Source organism: Dromiciops gliroides, chromosome 3 (assembly GCF_019393635.1).
Source record: "Dromiciops gliroides isolate mDroGli1 chromosome 3, mDroGli1.pri, whole genome shotgun sequence".
NCBI classification, from domain to species: Eukaryota; Metazoa; Chordata; class Mammalia; order Microbiotheria; family Microbiotheriidae; genus Dromiciops; species Dromiciops gliroides.
Window position 1 is genome coordinate 40711385 of NC_057863.1, and position 23351 is coordinate 40734735.

Here is a 23351-nt window from a genome sequence, read left to right on the forward strand (position 1 = left end):
GGAAAAATTATTTTATCTCAATGGATAACCAGCTTTTGACTATGTTACATTTCAAAGGGATTCTTTTCTTATAAAAAATTTGCCAGAAGGTTCATAGAATCATCAAATCAGAGAACTGGACGAGAACTCGTTGACCATCCAGCCTAACTCATGCGCACAAAAAAATTCCCACCATAATACCCAACAAGTGGCCATCTGAGGAAAACAAAGACTTCCTAGGAGGCACCATCATCTCCATGGCAGTCCATCCCATTGTTGGACAGCACTTGTTAAGAAGTTTTTCCAGATATCAAGTTTAAGTTTGCTTCTTTAGAACTTCTGTCCATTGGTGCTTTAGGACCAGCAAAACAAATCCTCCTTCCACTTGATCCCCCTTTAAATATATGAATACAGCTATGATGTCCCTTCTAAATCTTTTTTTCCCAAGCTAAATAGGCTCAGTTTCTTCAACAGATTCTTTTTTTTTAATTTGACTTTATAAAAATAAGTTTTTATTGATTTTTTTTTGGTTTTCTCTCATCCTAGTTCTCCCCAGTATCCCTCTGCCTCATCCTCCCAGAGAATCATCTCATATCATAAATATTTTTTAAAATACAAAAGGGGGAAATCAGCACAACCAATCAATATACAACTGATTCTTTAAAATGGTGGAGGCCAGTACTCCTAGAATCCAAAGATCTGAGATTAAATGTGACTAGTATTACAAGACCTTTTTCCCATCTCAAACCTCTCTCTTCCCGTGGGAAGGACAGGACAGAGATAAGGCTGCCTAAAGGGAGAAAAGGTCAGGCAAATTGTTCAAGTCTTAGCAAGAAAACTTTGTGGAAGAAGTGTCCTACCCCAAGCGCCATTATTACTGTCTTCTACTTAGTTACTGTGACCCTTTGACCTTGAAATGAATGTCTATTACTGTGCTGAATTAGAATCTCCAGATCTACTTCTGGGTCTATTACATTAGCATTCAAATTCTGCAAGCTTCAGTTTTACAGGGCAGCTTTTGGCTGGTACAGTCACAACAAGAAAATGTGACTTGGTGATATCTAGAAGTTACTTCTGAAGGTCCCCATTTTCTTTTTTTTTTTCTTTTTTAGTGAGGCAATTGGGGTTAAGTGACATGCCCAGGGTCACACAGTAGTAAGTGTTAAGTGTCTGAGGCCAGATTTGAACTCAGGTACTCCTGACTCCAGGGTCAGTGCTCTATCCACTGCGCCACCTAGCTGCTCCCCCCATTTTCTTTTCTAGGGAGCAATGTGGTATAGTGTAAAGAGCACTCGATTTGGAGTTGAGAAGATTTGGCTTCAGTGCCCCCCTCAGACCTTTACAAGCTATGTGACCCTGAACAAGTTACTTATCCTCTTTGGGCCCAAGTTTTCTGATTGACAAAATGAGGGGATTCACCTTCAGAGCTTCTAACATTCCTTCCAGTGCTAGATTCATAAGCCTATGATAATAGTAAATTCATAGGATTGTAGATTAAGACCTGGAATGGACGCCAGTAACCGTGTGGAAACGCATTTAGGGCTGGAAGGGGTCCTATAGACCCTCCAGTCATTTTACAGATGAGCAAACAGGCCTAGCCAGCCGGCCCAAAGTCACCCAGTTCTTGATGTTCTGCGAATCCATTACAAAAAATTATTGAGACACTGTAGGAGCCAAAACCAGGCTTTATATATTCACCTCCAGGTTGCTCAGAATTAGGCTGAAAAACATTATTAAAGTCTCTGGACTTTCATGATTCAGTTTCCAAGGCAGGATCTTTTAAAAAATACAATCATCTGTTGCTTATTTTGTAGGAATTGGGTGCATTGTGCATTGCCCCAGAGAAGACTAAACTCCAAACCATTTTCTTCCCATTCCAGGACCTTCCCTCAACAACTACTCAACCAATATGTGTTTGTGTGAACGTATGTGTGGAGACTTGATTCATTTAACATAAGCTTATGAAACATAATTAAGAAAAGAAACTTACACAGAAAAAGACATGCCCATTAATTCTAAATAGAAATGGCTTTCATGGGGCAGTGAATAAAGCACCGGCCCTGGATTCAGGAGGACCTGAGTTCAAAGGTGGCCTCAGACACTTGACACTTACTAGCTGTGTGACCTTCAGCAAGTCACTTAACCCTCATTGCCCCATGCAAAAAAAAAAAAAGAAGAAGAAGAAATGACTTTCAGATTAGCCACCAAATTTTCCATGTTCACCTGCCTCAGCACAAGTCATCAAGGGCCACCTGTAATTGAAATGACATAGATATTTAAGTGTAGGTTATATATTTTTCTTCCTTGGCAGTAGGATTTGGAAAATTTTCTTTTCAACTTTCTATCACGAATGAGTTGACATTTGGACTTCTGCCTAAACCAATTATAGGGGGGACCGTAGTGTGCCTACATCTCAGCTGATGGCACCATTCTGGGTACCAAGTGATGCAGTTCCCACATCATCAACAGATTCCAAGAAGACCATAAATCTGAATCCCAAAACATCTAGATCTTGTGGTGGTTTTTTTTTGTTTGTTATGTATCAAAGACTATTCTTTTAGATAGATTGAAAGGGATCATAGGAGAAAAAATTGGAATATTTTTAATTGCTAAAAGGAATGCATGGTCCTTTGCATGAGAAATACTATGTAACAATTCTAGAGTTGCCATCTACAGGGGTAATTTGCAAGCCGACTTAAGCAGTAACTAAACAAATCATGTACAGAGAATAGGAGACACCATTTTTTAACTGGGCCACCCTCTTAAAAGCCCTTGACTTCTTCCTCGCTCTCTCCCCTTCTTCCACATTTGGTATTGTTGCAATTCTTTCTGGGAAGGTATATGGCCAGCTTCCTCCCTCACCATATTGGTGTACTCCTCACACAGCACTGACAAGTGTTGTGTTAATTTCACCATGCCCACAATCAATGCGCCGCCCAACAGAGTCAGTGATGGCCAAAACAAGCAGTGGAAGATAACCGTTTGATCATACTTTTTTATCAGAACAACATCCTCTGGTTTGCTGTCTGGGCTGTAGAAACAGGAGAAGGGGGTCCCATTTTTGTGATCAAAGAAGTCTTTGATGTCCAGAGCACTGTTGAGTAGATCATTCCGATCTCGATGGCACTTTGGTGTGTAAAAGCACTAGGAAGGGGGAAGAAGGAAGAAAAAAGGAATGAGCAATGCCATGGCATGAGATGACAGTTCCAAAAATGCTGAAACACCTTTAACCTAGATGTGGCCATAGTCTCATGACCTGGATGTGGTGGTGGTGTGGGGAGCAGGGTATTAGGGCAAAGGCCCAGAGGGTGAAGCATCAGTTTGTCCTGCTCAGAAAGCAAAAGAAAACTCCTAGTTAGGAGCTTTGGAGGATAGAGACCGCCTGTTACCTCGAAGGTGGTGGTTTCTCTCTGCCTTCTGTTCTCAACAGGACTCCCACTGGGACTGTGGGATCCTCTCCCCTTTCTGTTGCCTCACATTTCTATTTGAAATTGTCAGCCTCTCAAGTTATGTGTCTTGTTTCCTTGTGTCCAGCAACTAAAATACTAGTCAGAAACACCGCCCAAGCATGCCAAATTGCATTATTGCCCTGACTCCTTGGACGATGAGTCGGCTGAGGGGTGAGGGGAGACGAGTGAGGGGCATAGTCAAGTATCTGGGACTGAGCAGCAACTCAGGGAAGACAGTCTTAGGTTAGAGGGGCATGGCTCTGTTAGCTGGTGGGTGTTTTTAAGCATCTGAAGTTCACATCAATAATTTGGAGAAACAACACTGGAGTCCTTTGATCCCTCAAATCCTAACTCTCATCCTGTATAGTGCAGGACCTCAGTTTCCTCACTTGTAAAATGAAGGGATTGGACTACATCAGAGGTTGTTACACTGTAACCTGTGAACTTTTAAAATATACATATATTGATTACTATATTTTAATATAATTTGTTTTATTTGTGATCCTATATGTTCTATCTGCTTAAAAAATTATTCTGAGATGATGTCCATAGGTTTCGCCAGATTGCTAAAGGGGGACATGACACCAAAAATGGTTAACAACTCCTAGACTACATTATTGGAGATCCCTTCCAGATATAAATCTATGGTTCTGCAATCCTACTCCTCCTCACTTTCAGATCTTTACTTTTTTCCTCTTAAGGCTCTGATCATTTTAACCTGCTTTCATCTCTATTCATTGGGGAAGGATGCGGTATGATTTCCCAAAGTCCCCCCGAAGAGTAAGCTCTGGACCCCGTGCCCCTGGAGGGAAGGCAATGCCCCTGATCCACAAAAGGCTGCTGACAACCTTGGTCCTTTAAATATACCATCAGTGTATACATTACCTCTGGGTTTATCTGAACAGCTTCTTCATTGTAGTGCAGGAAAGCTTTCTGGCCAGAATGGGAGAGGTTTACAGACACCTGGAGGCAAGGGTACTTTCCCTGGCCCCGGCAGTCAACCCCACAGGTGAACGAACAATCCAGCCAGTCATCCTTCACGTGCGTGTCCATAATGGTGCAGTTTGCCTCTTCTCGCTGTGTGCTAGAATTCAGAAATGTTCATGATTTATCTCTCCTCTAATCAAAGTTCTGGCAGGTCAGCATTTGACATACACAATCAAATAAAGTTTCACCAACATTCCTGGCAAAGGGTTACATTGCCCAGTTCAGGTCCTGTGGACCACGATTACTCCCTTGCCCCCTAAGACTTGACTACCCTGAGCAAATTGGTGAGAGATTTATTTTCCAATAATTCTGAGATCATGGGCCAGTTTGATTCAACAAGAATTTATTAAACATGGGGCAGCTAGGTGGCAGAGTAGATAAAGCACAGATCCTGGATTCAGTTGGACCTGAGTTCAAAGCCAGCCTCAGACACTTGATGCTTACTAGCTGTGTGATCCTGGACAAGTCACTTAACCCTCATTGCTTCACAAAAAAAAAAAAACAACCAAAAACAACAACAGGAATTTATTAAATGCTTACTATGTTCAAGGCATTATGTGGAGGGCTTAGGATGGGTCCAGAGCTGTGGTTTCCTATTTATGGGTAACTTCCTATTGAGAAACTTCCTCCATTGATGCAGGTTAGCAACTATTTTGTAACTTTCAATTCTAGTTGCCTAGAACACTGGGAAGTTAAGTGACTTGTCCAGGTTCACACATTCAGTAAGTGTCAGAAACACCTGCTACATCTTCCTGACTCCAGGGCCCATATCCACCAAACCACACCACTGTTGGGGATTTGGTAATATAAAGACAAAGCATCCCTGCCCTCAAGTTCTCTGTCTTCCTTTCTACTGGCCAACTGGGGTGATAGACTCTATATCTTTGACTATGCAATGAGGAGTCAAAAGGTTGCTCCCTCATCTAATACATAATCTTCATTTACAAGGCCATGCTATAGGCTGGGAATCAACAAGCAAGCAAGGAGTGAGCATGGTCTTCAACAACTAGGACTTTGAAAGCTGAGCTAGTTCACTTGTGGAAAGAATTGCCAGGGCAGAGACAACAACTGAAAGAAAAACTTAATCATGAGATGCGGTAGAGAAGGGAGAGATCTGAGAAGTGGGGCATTGGGGCCTATAAGCATCTTGAAACAAATGATGCTGACTAAAACTATCAGGTGACATCACCTCAAGAAATGAAGGAGACAAAAAAAAAGAAATGAAGGAGGGGGGTGCAGCTGGGGGGCTCAGTGGATAGAGCACCGGCCCTGAATTCAGGACCTGAGTTCAAATCCAGCCTCAGACATTTGACACTTACTAGCTGTGTGACCCTGGGTAAGTCATTTATCCCTCATTGCCCCACCCCCCCAAAATGAAGGAAATTCTTTTCCCCCTAAAAAAAATTTTTAAAGGTCTGCTCTTTCTATGCCAGTCAGGTAACAAACACTGTACTCTGTTCACTTCTTTTACCTAAACATTTCCTCTCTTCTGACTTTGCCTCAAATATTCAGAGGACATGAGTTAGCTAGAAATACATCTAGGGCCTGATGAATGTGACTCCCCCAAAGCAGTTACATGTATTTGAATTTGCACTATATAAAGTTATAATTATGTATTGCATTGGTTCCAATCTAATGGAACTATGCAGTACAAATTTGAATAATATGGCCACTTCAGGGGATTCATTATTTGCACTAATAAAGCTGTATATAAAACTTTAAATTAGGACAGAAAGCTAAACTGTCTAAATGTTAGGAATTTTCCAAATTAGGGGCTCTGAGCTATTATTATTACATTAATGATTTTTCATCTCATATAAATTCCATAAAACAGCAGATTTGTGTAGAACTAAGGACCATTATGTTGTCCCTAGGCTACAAGTGAACAAGCTCTTGTAATAAGATGTGGTTAATTAAATCTCCCCCCCAAAAAAGGAAGGAAGGTGGAAATGGCCAAGGCCAATAGTACCTTCCACTGTGTAACAGAAGTATTAACCCTATTTTAGAGTTGAGGAAACTGAGGCTCAGAGTGACTTGCCTGTGATCACATACCTGGTCAGTGTCAGAAATGATATTTGAAAAGCATTTATTTAGCTGATGAGTCCACAGGAAGTATAGCTGAAAAGTCATTAGGAAAAGGGTTTTTTTCTGTACAACCCCATGAAGTAGACAAAATCACTATGCCCACTTTACAGGTGGAAAGACCAAAGTGAACAGTTTTAATTAATTTCCGCATGGTCAGTTACCGAGTCAATATCAGAATGGGTATTTGATCTCGACTCTAGGGCTTTTTCCATGATACCACCTGGTAAGTATCACTGACCCACCTCTTCCATCATCTGCTTTAGGCCATCCTTAGTCATCTCTTTCAGGCTTTCAACCTGACAACTTATTTGGGGGCGAGGAAACATGATGCTGATGTTCTTGATAAGATTCCTGGCCACCAATTTCTTAAACTCAACTGAGTTCCATTCCCACTCATCATCAGAGACCAGAGTGACGGGCACTCCAGTGCTGGCATGGAACTTGGATCAGTGCAACAAAAGTTTGAACCGGAACCAGAAATGCACAAGCTCCCTCTCAGAGTGGTTCTATCATGTTCGAGAAGTATTTCCCCTGAAGGGGTCCTACAGAATTCATCTGAATTCTTCAATAAGCATGGTATCATCTTCAGTTAAACAGGGGCTTTGGAGAAATTACGGTTAGCAGCATAGGACGTGTTGCATTTCTTTATTGCGTTTTAAAAATAAAATCAGTTCTGAGTCACCACACAGAAGAATCCTTGATCTCTGCCATGGGCACACCCTAAGGGGAGGGCAATTGGTCTCATATGAAAATATTGGGGTGGCAGCAACAGTTTGTCCCTGGCATCATCCTGCTTATCAATTGATTGCCTCTTGGGGTTCTGAGTGCCTGAATCCCTAACATTTCTGCCAGTGCAGGCACGGACAAACCCAATTTGAGGTAGGATTAGGTGGTAGGGATGTGTATAAGACAAACTTCTTTAGGCACCTTCTCCAAGTAGGTATCAAATCAAGCCAAGATATAAACTTGTGGGGCAGCTAGGTGGCACAGTGGATAGAGCACCGGCCCTGGATACAGGAGGACCTGAGTTCAAATCCAGCTTTAGGCACTTGACACTTACTAGCTGTGTAAGTCCTAGCTGGACAAGTCACTTAACCCCAATTGCCTCACACACATAAAAAGGAAAATGATTAAAGATACAAAAGAAAGGGAATGATTAATGGAGAAGGATTCTAATGAGGCAGCCACAATACAGAAAGCAATCTCTATGGAGACTAGTTCTACCAACCACACCAGCATTAACCACTGACCAATTGCCACCAGCAGAATGCAAGCCAATCTTGCTGAAGTAGCAATATGCTCTGAGAGGAAGTTAGAGGACAGGATGTACCAGGAAAACTAAACCACATCAACTGTCAACTACCACCTCCTTTCAAACACTGGTGGAGACAACCCAGAGCCCTGTAGCCAAGAGTGCTAGGAATAAGAAGTGTCCTCCAAACCACCAGCCCTACTGCCAGCCTGGACCTCGAAGGACCCAGGCAATTTTTGCCATCAAAATCCTTAGAGCTTGAGGGGCGGCTAGGTGGTGCAGTGGATAGAGCACCGGCCCTGGATTCAGGAGGACCTGAGTTCAAATCCAGCTTTAGGCACTTGACACTTACTAGCTGTGTGACCCTGGGCAAGTCACTTAACCCCCATTGCCCCGCAAAAAAAAAAAAAAATCCTTAGAGCTGTCAAATGGTTCAAAGTCAGCAATGGATCTATTGTGTTTTGGTTTTTTTTCAATCAATGGATATGACACTAAAAAAGATTCATTACCTTGTTGTTACACCCTAAGGAACATAGCACCTTTCCATCTGCCCTGTAACTGAACTCTATGTACTGTCTCCTCCCATTAGAATAGGACTGACTTGAGAGCAGGGACTGTATTCCTGTGATTGTCCAGCCTTAACAGGAAATAAGAGTTGCCATTTATTTAGTGTTTCATGGTGATGAGTAAGCCTTACACACATTTTCTCTTTTATTCCTCAAAACAACCGTATGAGGTAACTTGAAAGCCTCACTGTCTCCTCACAGGTGAGCAAATTAGAGTGCAAAGAGCTTCAGAAGATCAGGGTTCACATGGGACTTTACCACTTAGTAGCTGTGTGTTATTGTGCTAGGATATGAACCCAAGCATTCCCATTCATGTCTAATGTTCCTTACATCATGCTATGTCACTTCTCCCACCCTTTTCACCCCAAAATGTGTTATGTTGGCTATTGGTAGTAAAGGAAAGATGAGGGAGCCCTTTATTGCCACAGAATTATTTTGTTCTAAATATTGAGAATCACTGAAACGTACAAGTACAGGAACATAAAAGGGACAATGCAATAAGAACTCTCCATGGGTGCAATGGAAAAAACATTGGACTTGGGGTCAGAAGTGGTGGGTTCAAGTCCAAGTTTGATGTTAGCTGTCTAATCCTATGTTAATGGAGACAATGAATTGTCCATTCATTACCTACCTAACAGGTTTGTTGTAAGGAAAGAGATTTGTGAGTCTTACATATGAGTTTTTATTTAAATATGATCAATAATTATAATAGCATTATATAATAGCATACAATAATAGTATTATTATTGTCAGTTATGGAGGACTATGGATCAGCGCCTTGAAGAACCACAGGCCACAGTGTGGCTGTGCAGTCCAATATGGGAGCCGCAGCAACGAGGACATCAGAAAACTGCTCTCTCTGTTGCCCATCGGTTCCTGCCTCTAATTCGTTTTTCTTCCTCCAGAGCTTGGAGGCCCATCTCAGCTGTGCACAAGCTGCTCCTGAGTACTGAACTCCATCTGGCACAGTCCTTGGCCATCTCCTCCCAGCTGCCGGTGTCTATTCCCAGAGCCCTCAAGTCTCCCTTGCATACATCTCTGTAGCAAAGCTGGGGGCGTCCAGCAGGTCTTTGGCTTGAGGCTAACTCACCATAGAGTAGGTCTTTAGGAATGCGCCCATCTTGCATGCGGTGCACATGACTGAGCCAGCGCAGCCGTCTTTGTTTCAGTAGTGTGTAGATGTTCGGAAGTTGCGCATGTTGGAGCACTTCTGTGTTGGTGATCCCATCTGAGCAAGATATGCCAAGGATGTGCCAAAGGTGGTGCATGTGAAAGCTGTTAAGCTTCTTCTCTTGTCTAGTGTATGTAGTCCATGTTTCGCTGCCATACAGTAAAGTACTCAGGATGCATGGTCTATAGACGGCAAATTTGGTTCATCTTATCAGACACGCTTGGCAAGCTTAGACATGTTTGAAGTAGCTTTCCCAATCCTCTGATTGTTCTCAGAATCAAGTGACAAACTGTCACTGACAATAGAGCCAAGATACAAGAATTGGCTTATGATATCCCACTGGTAGCTACCGACGTGTATCAATGGAGGCGACATAGCACTCTGGTACATGACTTTCGTCTTTTTAAGATTAATGGTTAGGCCAAAGTCCAAGCGTACCATAATATGATAGTATATTATTATGTTACATATAATGTTATCAAAATTATATGTTGCCACACAAGACCCTATGGCATATAGAGAACCCTCAAACTTGGCTCTTCTCAACAGTGCAATGACCCAAGACAATTCCAAAGGACTCATGATGGAAAATGTTCTCCACATCCAGAAAAAAGAACTGTGGATTGTGAATGCAGATTGAACCATACTGTTTCTACTTTTTTGTTGTTGTTTTTTCTTTCCATTGAGGTTTTTCCCTTTTGTTCTGATTCTTCTTTCACAACATGACTAATGTAGAAATGTGTTTAATGTGATTGTACATATATAGACTATATCAGATTGCTTTATGTCTTGGGGAGGACAGAGAGAAAGGAGGGTGGGAGAAAAATTTGGCTAAAATTCTTATGAAAACAAATGTTGAAAACTATTTTTACATGCAACTGGAAAATAATAAAATGCTTTTATGAGTTTAAAAAAAAGAAAGAAAACCCTCAAAAGGCTTCTGGGCCAAGGTCTGATCCCAGAAGAGACTTCCCACCCAAATCTTTAGAAATATTCCTGGGCTACAGGCTACTCTATTATACTCTTGATCCAATCCTTACTGAGTTGGCCTGAAACTGTAGCATTAATACACCAGGAAGATAGTCCAAAATGGTACCCAAAAATTCTCAGAGTGATATAACTCACTGTATCAAGTATGGCCACATGATTAATTCTAAACCCCAGAAACATTTAAATGAACAAAGAATGACAGTACAGTGGAAAGAAGACATTTTATAGTGAAAAAACCTGGGTTTGACTACTGGGTTCTGCTACTTACCTAGGTCAACTGGAACAAGTTCACTTTAACTCTCTGGGCCTAAAAAATGTTGGTTAAACTACAAGATCTCTAACATGCCTTTCTGCTCTAAATCTATGATCCTGTTCTCTTTTGTCACCTCATTACTTACTATAGTCTTATCGGGAATATTTATTCTGTCCCCATTTGTCTAGTTTTGTTTTTGTAATTTTATAATGGTTTTAAAATACTCAATTACTTACAACTTTAATCATCTGAATTTCACATTTAATTACGGGTGAACTTATGATGCCTATAAATGGGGTTCTATTTTCAAGTAATCACATAGCATTCATGGGCAAAATAGCAGTAATTGGTATAATAATTCAGTAAGTGTGGATAGAAGGGATGATCACCAAATTCATTCCCACAGGCCTTGAGTGCCAATGTGAACATCATTAGCATCCATTATCTCCACCACATCTCAAGAAATGTCAAAGTGACTACTGGTTTCTTGTTGAATAATGCATCATTTCATTCTGAGAAATTCCAGGGGACAGAGTTACTGAAACACTGCATCTAGGAAAACATTAAGTCAGGAGAAATGGGGTACAATGCCATTTCACCATCACTGAAAACAATTGGGCTACCCTATGATATTATAGATCTGGGATCTGGGATATATTTACCTCCTTGTTCGATGGGAAATGCCTCCTTGACCCATAACTAAACTTCTTAGAGCATTAAGCTGTAAAGACTTCTTTAAAGAAGCTACTTCAGTGACTTGAAATTGTCCCTGTTAACATTCCTTATTTATTTATTTATTTGTTTGTTTGTTTATTTATTTATTTATTTATTTTAGTGAGGCGAGTGGGGTTAAGTGACTTGCCCAAGGTCACACAGATAGTAAGTTTTAAGTGTCTGAGGCCGGATTTGAACTCAGGTCCTCCTGAATCCAGGGCCTGTGCTTTATCCACTGTACCACCTAGCTGGCCCATAATTGAATGTTAACAGGGATGGGCAACTAGGTGGCACAGTGGAAAGAGCACCAGCCCTGGAGTCAGGAGTCCCTGAATTCAAATCCGGCCTCAGACACTTAAAACTTACTAGCTGTGTGACCCTGGGCAAGTCACTTAACCCTCATTGCCTTACAAAACAAACAAACAAACAAACATTCAATAGGTTATGTACAAACAAGTGACAGTGTTGTTTCCAGAAGGCCTAATTCACTGTGTGACATTTGGTGGGTGACTTTCCCTCACTAGGTCTCAGTTTCCTTAACTATAAAATGTGGGGGTTGTACTGGATAAGGTCAGAAGCCCTTTGTGACACTAGCATTCTGTGATTCGAGGCTACTGAAAAATGTGCCTGGTTTGAAAGGCTAATTGACAAATTTTAGCCAGGAAGATCACAGGATCACAGATCTAAGGTGGGAGAGCCCTCAGAAGCCTTCTAATCCATCTCCTTCATTCTACAAATAAGGAAACTAACGTAACACCCTGGAGAAGGGATTGGGGGAAAGAGTGACAGAATAGCTCTCCATAGCAGGAGATACCACAGTGTTGGACTTAGGGTCGGGAAGATCTGAGTTCAAATCCTACTTCAGATACTTACTGACTGACCCTGGGCAAGTCACATAACTTCTCTAAGTTTCAGTTTCCTCATATGTAAAACTGGTGTAAGAAAAGAACCTTGCTCACAGAGTTGTTGCAAGGTTCCAATGAGGTTCCACCTGTAACATACTCATCAAACTTAAAGCACTCTACTAGCTGTTGTTGTTTGTCCTTTGTTCTCAAAGAGGACCGTGACAGCAGGTGATGTCACCACTTACAGTAAACTGGATTGAAGTGAGGGAGGCTGTGCAAGGCCACCAGCCTCACTTGCTCCTCCAGAGCCATCTTGGTCCAGTGGCAAGATAAAGGTCAGGGTGAAAGGAGATGGCTCTGGATGCAGAAATACTAGCAACATTTTTTTATTTATTTTAGTGAGGCAAGTGGGGTTAAGTGACTTGCCCAAGGTCACACAGATAGTAAGTTTTAAGTGTCTGAGGCCGGATTTGAACTCAGGTCCTCCTGACTCCAGGGCCAATGCTCTATCCCAATATTAGCAATTATTTTAAGAGCACCATCCCTCTCTCTATCCTGACTGTTCTCTTCCGTACTTACTCTAGCTTGTCTATGTCTTACCTAAAATGTGATTCCTAAGCATGGTTTGGTAGATGTGGTCTGCCCAGGGCAGAGTAGAGTGGAGCTTTCATTGAACACTAGACTTTCCTTCCTATAGCCAGGATAGCATGAATGCTCTTGGCTGCCATAACTCACAGTTGGCTCCTATTGAGTTTGCCCAGCCCATGAGCAGTGGGGCACAAAATTAGCATTTCCTTTGGCTCTCTGTTTCTTACCTGAGCATGAAAGGTTTTAGGATGGTGACTCCGAGCAAAAAAAACATAAGGACAGAGAAAGCCATCATCGAAAACCCCAGGAGAATAGCTCGATCTTCTCCTGCGCTGGAGGGGGGCTTTTTCTGTACATCGGGGGCTGGCTGTCCATCACCACGCTCTCTCTTCTTCCTCCTGTCAGAAGTGGATGAGGCTGACCTTTGACAAGATTGATAAAAAAGTTTTTATTTTTAAATTATCATAATATTGTATACATGTAAAAATTTACCAACTCCACAAAAGAAATTAAATATGCCCATTTTTTGGACATTCTCCAGCTAAGACTATAAATGAAAATCAAGAAAATCCACATTAATTCATAGTAACAGTGAAGAGGGAGAGAAGACTGGTCTAAATTAATGAAAAGTTTTAATCACAGATTTTTTTTTAATGAATGAGATTTTGTTCCTTTCAAGGAAGAAACTCATCTAACTGCTCAATGCAATATAGAGAAAGAGGATTAGATATAGAGTCAAGATCCTAGTTCAAATCCCAGCTCTTCCACTCACTACCTGTGTGACCTTGAACAAGCTGCTTAACAACTAAGTCTCAAAATTCAAAATGAAGAGGCAGCGAGGTGGTGCAGTAGATAAAGCACTGGCCCTGGACTCAGGAGGACCTGAGTTCAAATCCAGCTTCAGACACTTGATACTTACTAGCTGTGTGACCCTGAGCAAGTCACTTAACCCTCATTGCCCCACCCCCACCCCCAAAAAAGTAAAATGAAGTAGTTTAATTTGATGGCCTATAAGGTCACTTTCATCTCTAAATCTCCATCTCTCAAAATTCCTACCTTTCTTTTTTTTAATTTATTTTATTTTCAGTTCAAAGAACAAACAAGCACTCCCATAACATGGTACAATAAAAAAAAAAAATGATTGCCCATGAAACTGCAAATCCACCATGTACAACTTGCTATTCCCTCCAAATATAGAGCAAAGTATCAGGAAAAAAATGTTTTTCCAGCAAGCTTTTCATTGTTTTCCCAGCTACCAATATGTTCTTCCCTACACCCCTCCCCCCCATCACCTTGTATCTATTTTTGCATTTGTTTTGAAAATACCTACATATGTAAATATCTGGTCTAGCAGTATACAGTAGACACTTCATAAATACATGTCAATTAATTGCTTTTGTACATACCAATATATGTACATGTATAACCCATTCCCTTCCAACTAGACTATAAGCTTCTTGAGGGCAAGAACTAATTTCATTTTTGTCTTTGAATCTCCTATGCTTGGCACAGCATCTCACATATGGTCAGTTCTTAATGAATGCTCATTGTTTGGTTGATCCTAAGACTAAATTGGCAAGTGTAGTCTAATAAAAATAACAGCTTGAATTTATGTAGCACTTTAAAGCTTACAAATCACTTTTACATTGATTATCTCATTTGTGTCTCATGATCACCATGTAAGGTAGGTGTTACTCTTTTCCTACATTTGGGGGTGGGGGTGGGGCAATGAGTGTTAAGTGGCTTGCCCAGGGTCACACAGCTAGTAAGTGTCAAGTGCCTGAGGCTGGATTTGAACTCAGGTCCTCTTGAATCCAGGGCCGGTGCTCTGTCCACTGTGCCACCTAGCTGCCCCCTTTTCCTCCGTTTTTTAAGGTGAGAGAATTTAGGTTTGGAGAGGTTAATGACTTACCTAGGGTCACAAAACTAGTATCTGAAGCCAGATTGTAATGAAGGTCTTTCTGACTCCAAGTCTAATAGTCTATCCATTATGGCACACTTCTTAGGCATTCTTTGCGTTTTATGGGAGAAATCTCTCTTTTCCAGGTACATAAGTAGGTAACTACTGCTGAAAGTGGTCGACCACAACAAAAAGTAAAACTATAAAAACTTAGATTTTATTATAGTTAGGCATAAGTTCAGATCTCAGATAAAAAATAAACTTGAACAAACATTAGGATTCTGAAAAGGCCTCCTATAGATAAAATTACATCAAAATGACAAAGAAATAATTATTTTACATATTGCAATCTTGTACATTCCTCTAGAACATAAAAATTAAAGAAAAGACAGATTAATAACCTCATGCTTTCTTCAATGTTATAAAAATTAAACAATCTTAGTTAAGCAAAGTCATAATCTCATACATCCCTAGAGAAACAATCCGAGTTAAACAGACTCCTTTGGTAAATTAAATCAAATTAGAGATTAAAACTACATTTAGAGGATTCACACACAATAGGCTGATTGAGGAGGAAGATTTACATGTCACCAAGACAAACAAGAAAACTGGTGTCAGGGAAGTCCTTCCTTAAACAATTAGCTAGGGAAGCTAACAAATAACTAAATCACTTAGGGGAACTCAAATTCCCCTTTGGTTTTTATCAAAGAAACGTCAAACATCTTTTCTTAACACTATTATTCCAGAGGTCAGGTTTTGGCCAGGTGAGATTAATATTACAGAAGACAGGCTTTTAGTTAGCCAAAAGTAGCAGAAGGAATGTCCCTGAGGCATAAATAATAAAAATTGATAAAAGGAAATCAAGAATCAAAAATCTCCCATAACAACTACAGTCGCCAATTTTTTTTTAAAATCTAATTCCAAATCAGTGTGCATGACTAACAAAGGATATGCTTTTTACGAACCCATTTTTTAAAGTATTTTCTTTTCTTGAAATCCAGATTTGGGAGAAAACCTAGGGTTTATGAGAGCTATGAGGACATGGCAGTGATATTCAAGTGTCCACAGACCAAAGGAGGTGGAGAGGAAGAGGCTGTCTTTCCCCTGTCTCTGAAGTTCATAGGATCATAGCTTTAGAGTTGGAATGTCCAGATCTTAGAGGCTATCTCAGCCAACTCCCTCATTTTAACCAGGGCTGTGTTGTCTAAGATTGTCCAGGTAGCAGGTATTAACAGTAAGATTTAAACCCAGATCCTTTGACTCAGGTCAATGATCTTCTTTTGTTTTTGTTTTTTTGCTTTTTGTTTTCTTTTGTTTTGTTTTTGGCAGGGCAATGAGGGTTAAGTGACTTGCCCAAGGTCACACAGCTAGTAAGTGTCAAGTGTCTGAGGCCGGATTTGAACTCAGGTCCTCCTGAATCCAGGGCTGGTGCTTTATCCACTGTGCCACCTACCTGCCCCATCAATGATCTTCTTACTGTGACGTGCTACCTCTGGAAATCATAGATTTGTAGTTAAAAAGGACTTCAGATGCCACCTCGTCCAACCCCTCTTTTTTTGTTTGTTTTTTTGTTTTTTGTTTTTTAGTGAGGCAATTGGGGTTAAGTGACTTGCCCAGGGTCACACAGCTAGTAAGTGTTAAGTGTCTGAGGCCGGATTTGAACTCAGGTACTCCTGACTCCAGGGCTGGTGCTCTATCCACTGTACCACCTAGCTGCCCCAACCCCTCTTTTTTATAGTGAAGATACAGAGGCCCAAGGAAGTGATATCACTTGCTCAAGGTCACACAGGTGGGAAGTATCAGGAGCAGAATTTGAACCCAGATCCACTCCCTCTCCAGTGCTTACTCATGAGTGCCCTTTCACAACATCACATGCTGTATAAATATACCCTTCCTATGCTTTAGGCTACCACTGCCCCTGGAACTCAACAAAAACTCTTAGGATAGAATATTTATGAAGAATAAACTTCAGGTTTCTCCCTACCATGCCCCACAACAACTTCACTTTCACTTTTTCCTCTAGTATATTCCCTCCAGTATTCTCCCTCCTCTTCCCTTGGCAGGAGTTCTGGCTCTGGAGACTACCTCAGAGAACACAGGCAACCCCACAGAAGCCCCAAGAGTCCACCTAAGGAAACCCTGATTCAGAAGTTGGCAGGATCCATGGCAAACTATTTATCACGGAGATTTGAGCTAGTTTTGAGATCTTAAAGGTCCCTTGTTCCTCTGTCTTCAACCCACCTGGGCAGAAATGGGCAGAGAGAGTCGGAGAAAATAAAATTCAAACATTTATACTGTATGAACAGATCTGAGAAGAGACGAACTGAGGAGAGGCCGAATGGTCTAATGAAGAGTGCCTGAAGCCCTGAATTCAAATCCAGATGTGAAACTGACTAACTAGGTGACCACAGGCAAGTCCTTAGTTCTCAAAGGCTCAAAAGGTGACTTCTGGTACTGTGGACAGCTCCGGAATTATGTCAAGGCCTTCCAGGGAGTGTTCTTGAGGATCCAGTGTGCGTCATGGGAGGAATTCTCTCCTAATAATGTCCAGCTGGGATTCTTAGTATTTTTTCATGGCATATCCTGGCACGAGTATGACTTAATAACATCATTTGGGAAGTTATTATACCATGTTCCCCTGTCTAAAATGTTCACCTAAAGGTCTTTTGAGGAATGGTCAGATGAGGAAAAGGTCTAACCCCTCAACTCTTCAGGGAGAGGGTTAATAACATTTGATGTTTTATAGCCTCCTCTTGTTGGAGAACTGCAAGGCAAAATGTAAATGTCATACGGGAACCCCTGAGGGCTCATTACATAAAGCTGATCCCTTGCTCTCTGGCAGCACTGGGGTGAGATAGGGGAGGAATATTGTTATGTTCTTTTGCCAGATCCCTTCCCTCTGCTACTGTGCTGTATCTAATTTGGATATGCCCATATATGGACATGTTGCCTGCCCTGAATAGACCAGAAACTCCAGGAGGACAGAAACTATTTTTCTTTCATCTCTCCATCCCCAATGTCTAATATATTATAGGTACTTAATAAATTCCTTTTGATGAAACTTCTAAAGAATATGTTGTCTTCAGTTCTCTCCTAGCTTCCCCACTCTTACTAATGGAGACATAACTGGGCATTCTGGGAACAACCAGGGCAAATAAGAGAGGGGGAAGTTGGAACACACCTCAAGCACAGTTTATGTCACTGTCACCATTATCTAACCCTACTTAGGAAAGGCAAGTTCATGGAGACACTAGTGGTGGTGACAGGACACCTGGGGAGGAAGTGCCACTCAGGCCAGATGAGAGGGAAGGGTGTACTTCCTATCCTGGGTTCTGACATGGGAGGAGGTACAAAATGGTTCCTTCCCATGGCAATCTTCCATGCTTTGTGGTTCTGCACTGGTCCCACAACATCCAAGATGACTATGAGGAGAAGGAAAAGCATCGTCTTCACCACCACCACCAGGTCACCATCCTGGATCAAAGCTCGGATGGCCCCAGGAGGTTCCATCTCTGCTTACCTGAAGAATTGGAACTCACCACCTCTATCATCATTGGATCAGAAATCTGGAGCTAGAAGAAACCTTAGAAGTCATCAATACAAACCACCTCATTTTACAGATAAGAAAACTAAGGTTAGTGGATAGAGCACTGACCCTGGAGTCAGGAGGACCTGAATTCAAATCTGGCCTCAGACACTTAACACTTACTAGCTGTGTGACCCTGGGCAAGTCACGTAACCCCAATTGCCTCACTAAAAAAAAAAAAAGAAAAAGAAAACTAAGGTTAAATCGCTTGCCAAAGGTCACAGTGGCAGAAATTGGGATTTGAACTCAGGTCCTGTGATTCTATTTCAACATTCTTTCTACCGCACCACACTGCCTCTCAAGGACAATTATTAGGAATATAAGGAAGCAGGCAGATAAGGGATTCCATGACAAAGAGGCAAATTGGATTGTATTTTCCAACCCAGACCTGATTCTTGGACTGTTATTGGGACATTCCTAACCAGCTGTCTTCTGATTTCACAAAATCCCAAAATCTGAGAGTGGGAAGTGACCTCAGTGGTCATGTAATCCAGCCCACACCCCAAAGGAATCTCCCTTATAACACACCTGACAAGTGAAGGATTTAATACAAGTAGGTGAGTGCCTGAGAACTTTTATAGTGTGATCTAACTTCTTTATCTTAACTGGGTCCTTCAAAAGGCAGATGGCCTCACCTAGGACCCTGAAGCTTGTTATTATGAAGTAGAATAAGAACAAGAACGGTCGTCGTTTCTGTCTTTATCCTCCTCAGAGCCCTGGTCCTGACCCTTTGGACTTTCCCAACAATGCCACAGCAACCTTCTCACCCTGAAAGTTCCCTTCATCCCCCAGGCCCTCTCTTTTGATTGGCTGAAGTTCCTCTGAAAAGTTTTTCCCAGAACTTAGATTTTAAAGAAAGTGCCCAGGTCACTCATGTCTTTACTTCATGCTAGACTTTCTAGAAATTTCCCATACTGTCTCCCCTTCCCCCCCTTTCAGCTTCTTTTTGTGTTGTCTTCCTCCATTAGAAGATAAGCTTTTAGGGGCAGCTAGATGGCGCAGTGGATAGAGCAGTGGCCCTGGATTCAGGAGTACCTGAGTTCAAATCTGGCCTCAGACACTTAATAGCTAGCTGTGTGACCCTGGACAAGTCGCTTAACCCCAATCGCCTCACTAAAAAAAAAAAAAAAAAAAAAAGAATATAAGCTTTAGAGAGCAGGAACTGTCTTTCTTTTTGTACTCATATTCACAGAGCTTAGTACAGTGCCTGGCACAAAGTAAGTGCTTAGAAAACATTTGTTGACTTAACTTGCTTTATTGACTTGTCTTACAATGGTTCAGAACATCCCTAAAATGTGACCATTTCTTCACAGGGCCCCCTGTGAGAGTGAGGGACTTCTGAACAGTGGGTCTACTGAATTAATATTTCCTTTTTAAATTGTTTATAGGCATCAGAGACTTTCCCTAATCATCATTTCTGCACATCTAGTTTCTTAGTTTAAAAAGAAATTATTCAACAAACTTCAGAAAGAGTAAGTAGTACAATTCATCAAATTGAATGGGAAAACCGTTGTGGGTTAATTAGTCATTTTGGGAGTGAGATCGGGAGAGCATTTGCTTTGGGGGCAAGCTTACAACTAATTATATCGTGAGTATTCATCAGAGGTGGGGGCAGAATAGCAGGGCAAACTTCTAATGTTAAAGTGCAATAGTATTAATGCATTGTTGGTGGAACTGTGAACTGATCCAACCATTCTGGAGAGCAATTTGAAATTATGCCCAAAAGGCTATAAAGCTGTGCATACCCTTTGACCCAGCAATACCACTTTTGGGTCTTTTCCCCAAAGAGATCATGGAAAAGGGAAAAGGACCTACATGTACAAAAATATTTATAGCTGCTCTTTTTGTGGTGGCAAGGAATTGGAAATTGAGGGGTTGCCCATCAATTGGGGAATGGCTGAACAAGTTGTGGTTTATGAATGTAATGGAATTCTATTGTGCTGTAAGAAATGATGAGCAGGAGGACTTCAGAGAAACCTGGAAGGACTTGCATGAATTGATGATGAGTGAGATGAGCAGAACCAGAAGAACATTGTACACAGTGTCATCAACATTGTGTGTTGATCAACTGTGATGGACTAGATTCTTCTCACCAATGCAATGGTACAGGAGAGTTCCAGGGGATTCATGATGGAAGGGGATCTCCAAATCCAGAAAAACAAAAAGAACTGTGGAGTAGAGATGCTGATTGAACAATACTATTTCTTTTGGTTTTGGTGCTGTTGTTTTTCTATTTCGAGGTTTCTCCTTATTGCTCTGATTCTTCTCTTACAACATGACTAATGCAGAAAAAATATGTTTAATGTTATAATATATATGTATGTATGTATATATAACCTATATCAGATTGCCTGCTGTCTAGGGGAGGGGAAGAGGGAGGGGAGAGAGGGAGAAAAATTTGAAATTGGAAATCTTATATAAACAAATGTTGAAAACTATCTTTACATGTAACTGGAAAAAAATTAAATACTTTTATCCAAAAAAAAAGAAAGAAAGAAAAAAGAAATGATGAGCAGGAGGAGTTCAGGGAAACCTGGAAAGACTTGCATGAACTGATGATGTGTGAGATGAGCAGAACCAGAAGAATGTTATACACAGTATCATCAACATTATGTGTTGATCAACTATGATAGACTAGATTCTTCTCACCAATCCAATGGTACAAGAAAGTTCCAAAGGACTCATGATGGAAAAGGCTCTCCAAATCCAGAAAAAAAAAAAAAAAACAAACTGTGGAATATGGATGCTGATTGAAACATACTATTTCTTTTGTTTTTGGTGCTGTTGTTTTTCTTTTTTTAGGTTTTTCCTTTTTGCTCTGATTCTTCTCTTATAACATGACTAATGCAGAAATATGTTTAATGTTATTGTACATATATAACATATATCAGATTACCTGCTGTCTTGGGGAGGGGGGAGAGAGGGGAAGGAGGGAGAAATATTTGAAATTGGAAATCTTATAAAAACAAATGTTGAAAACTATCTCTACATGTAACTAGAAAATAATAAAATACTTATATTTTTTAAAGTTTTTTTAAAAAGTGCAATAGTATTCACAGGTTCTCTGTTTCCCTGACAGGTACCAATAAGGGTCACTTCTTTTCCAGAAATGTTGTTTTCCAGGATTTGTTTTTACTCCTTCCCCTATCCTGCCTCTGACTCCTGCTTCCCCTATTTACCATTTCCCTCAATTTCTCTCTGCCTTTTATCCTCCTCCCCTTTGACTGATCCCTCTTTTTCTTTCCCAGTCTCCTATATATCTATGTATATACTTCAAGGATAAAATTAAGTGATAATGGGAAGGTAACTAAGAGCTTTAGAATCTTAATCATTACTTGCTCTCTGTTGCTCACAAGAATGGAAGGGTCCTTTTGCCTCCAACACTTCCAAGCTGTATAATCCTGGTCTGATCTGAAACTTTCTGAGCCTCAGTTTCCTCATCTGTAAAATGAGGACAATAATACCTATATTACAGACCTCACAGGGGTGTTGTGAGGATCAAATAAATCAGTGTATGGAAAGTGTTTTGTCAGCCTCAGTGCATCTATCTAAGTAGTACTATTCATGAGACATCCCCTGTTCTTGTCCTCTCATTTCATACCTACAGATTCTGAGGCTGTGAAAGGTTATAACTTGCCCACGGTCAAATAGTTGGTAAATGGTAGAGGTGGGATTTGAACCTAGATATTCTGTCTTCACATCCCGTGTTCTTCCAATAAGTGATCAGACTCCTAGTTCCATCTTTGGTCTTGATCCACTGAGACAATGGGTAGGTTTTATGTTCTCTTTTGAGTGATCTGAGAATTAGAACGTTCCATCCCAGGATCTAAGCTTGTATCCATTTAATGGCCCTACCCAACATCTGCCTTCATTGTCATCCCATTCTTCTCCTTACCAGTAAACCCCATTATCAAGCCAAGAAAGTACAAATGGGGGGGGGGGGGGCGGGGCAGCTAGGTGGCACAGTGGATAAAGCTCCGGTCCTGGATTCAGGAGGATCCAAGTTCAAATCCAGCCTCAGACACTTGACACTTACTAGCTGTGTGACCCTGGGCAAGTCACTTAACCCCAATTGCCTCACACACACACACACACACACACACACACAAAGTACAAAGTGCTGGGACAGAATATGCCTTAGTGTTCTTAACATAAGGTGAAATAAACATTGGTTTAGTTGAATTAAACAAACATTTTAAGAACCTACTGTTGGCCAGACACGGAGACAATGATAGACTAGTCCCTGTCCTCTGGAATCTTACTTTCTACTGGGAGGGGGGGGGGATAACATATACCTAGATAAATCAATCCAAATGCATATTATGTGTATAAGTTGATCAATAAATATTTAGTAAAAACCTACTATGTTCAAGACATCATGCTAAGCACTCCAGATAAAAGACAAAAGAAAATAGTCTCTACCCTCACGGATCTTTACTGGGGGAAAAAACAACTTCTATAGAGAAGGAATTGCAGAAAGTATCCAAAGTCAGTTCGAAATAATTTCTGAGATCCTGGGTTCCGAAGTCCCACCCCACAAGCGGAATGCCACCAGCATGATGCTTTTCCTCTTTCCTATCCCTTTCTCCCCGACGTAGGAAAGCCTATTAACAGCGTTCAATGAGAAGAACTGAAGTTAATACAGTAAGTTCTTGCTCTCCTTCTCGGCTCTTGTTCAGTTAAATGCCCTTTTGCATCTGGAGAGAATCCAGTGTCACTTACCTTACCTGGCGCCTCCGGCTACCCTGCAGTGTGATCTGAATGGGGACGTTGAACGGCTGCATGAGGCCAGGGGGCTGGGCAAAATGGACTCCTTTCACTTGAGTCATGGTCCAAAAGGCAGCAGGGGAGGATAAAGTTTAAGACCAAACGGAAGTGCGGTCCCTGAGGAAGCCATCAGCCGACATCTCCGAAGCAGCCATCAGGAAAAACCCTCTGCCTCTCCCAGTTCTTTCCACCTCCTACTCTTTGGGTTTTCTTGGTCTC

The 23351-nt window shown here is 41.2% G+C and overlaps 1 protein-coding gene across 1 annotated transcript; it reads right to left on the reverse strand.

Annotated features, from left to right (window-relative positions):
* Nucleotides 1–2724: 2724 nt before the first annotated feature.
* Nucleotides 2725–23149, reverse strand: KCNMB3 (potassium calcium-activated channel subfamily M regulatory beta subunit 3). Its single transcript, XM_043994119.1, has 4 exons — nt 23088–23149; nt 13107–13301; nt 4314–4512; nt 2725–3123 (listed from the first exon to the last, which is right to left on the reverse strand). Exons 1-4 carry the CDS (start codon nt 23147–23149, stop codon nt 2725–2727), a joined length of 855 nt encoding a protein of 284 aa, XP_043850054.1.
* Nucleotides 23150–23351: the final 202 nt, after the last annotated feature.

Bases quoted from the DNA above. Each gene is read 5' to 3' on its own strand.
- KCNMB3 (XM_043994119.1), bottom strand. From the start codon at position 23,149: ATGCAGCCGTTCAACGTCCCCATTCAGATCACACTGCAGGGTAGCCGG. The intron at 13,302-23,087 runs GTAAGTGACACT...ATCTTGTCAAAG, and splicing joins AGCCGGAGGCGCCAGGTAAG to GTCAGCCTCATCCACTTCTG. The intron at 3,124-4,313 runs GTAATGTATACA...CCCCCTTCCTAG, and splicing joins CTGTTCAGATAAACCCAGAG to TGCTTTTACACACCAAAGTG.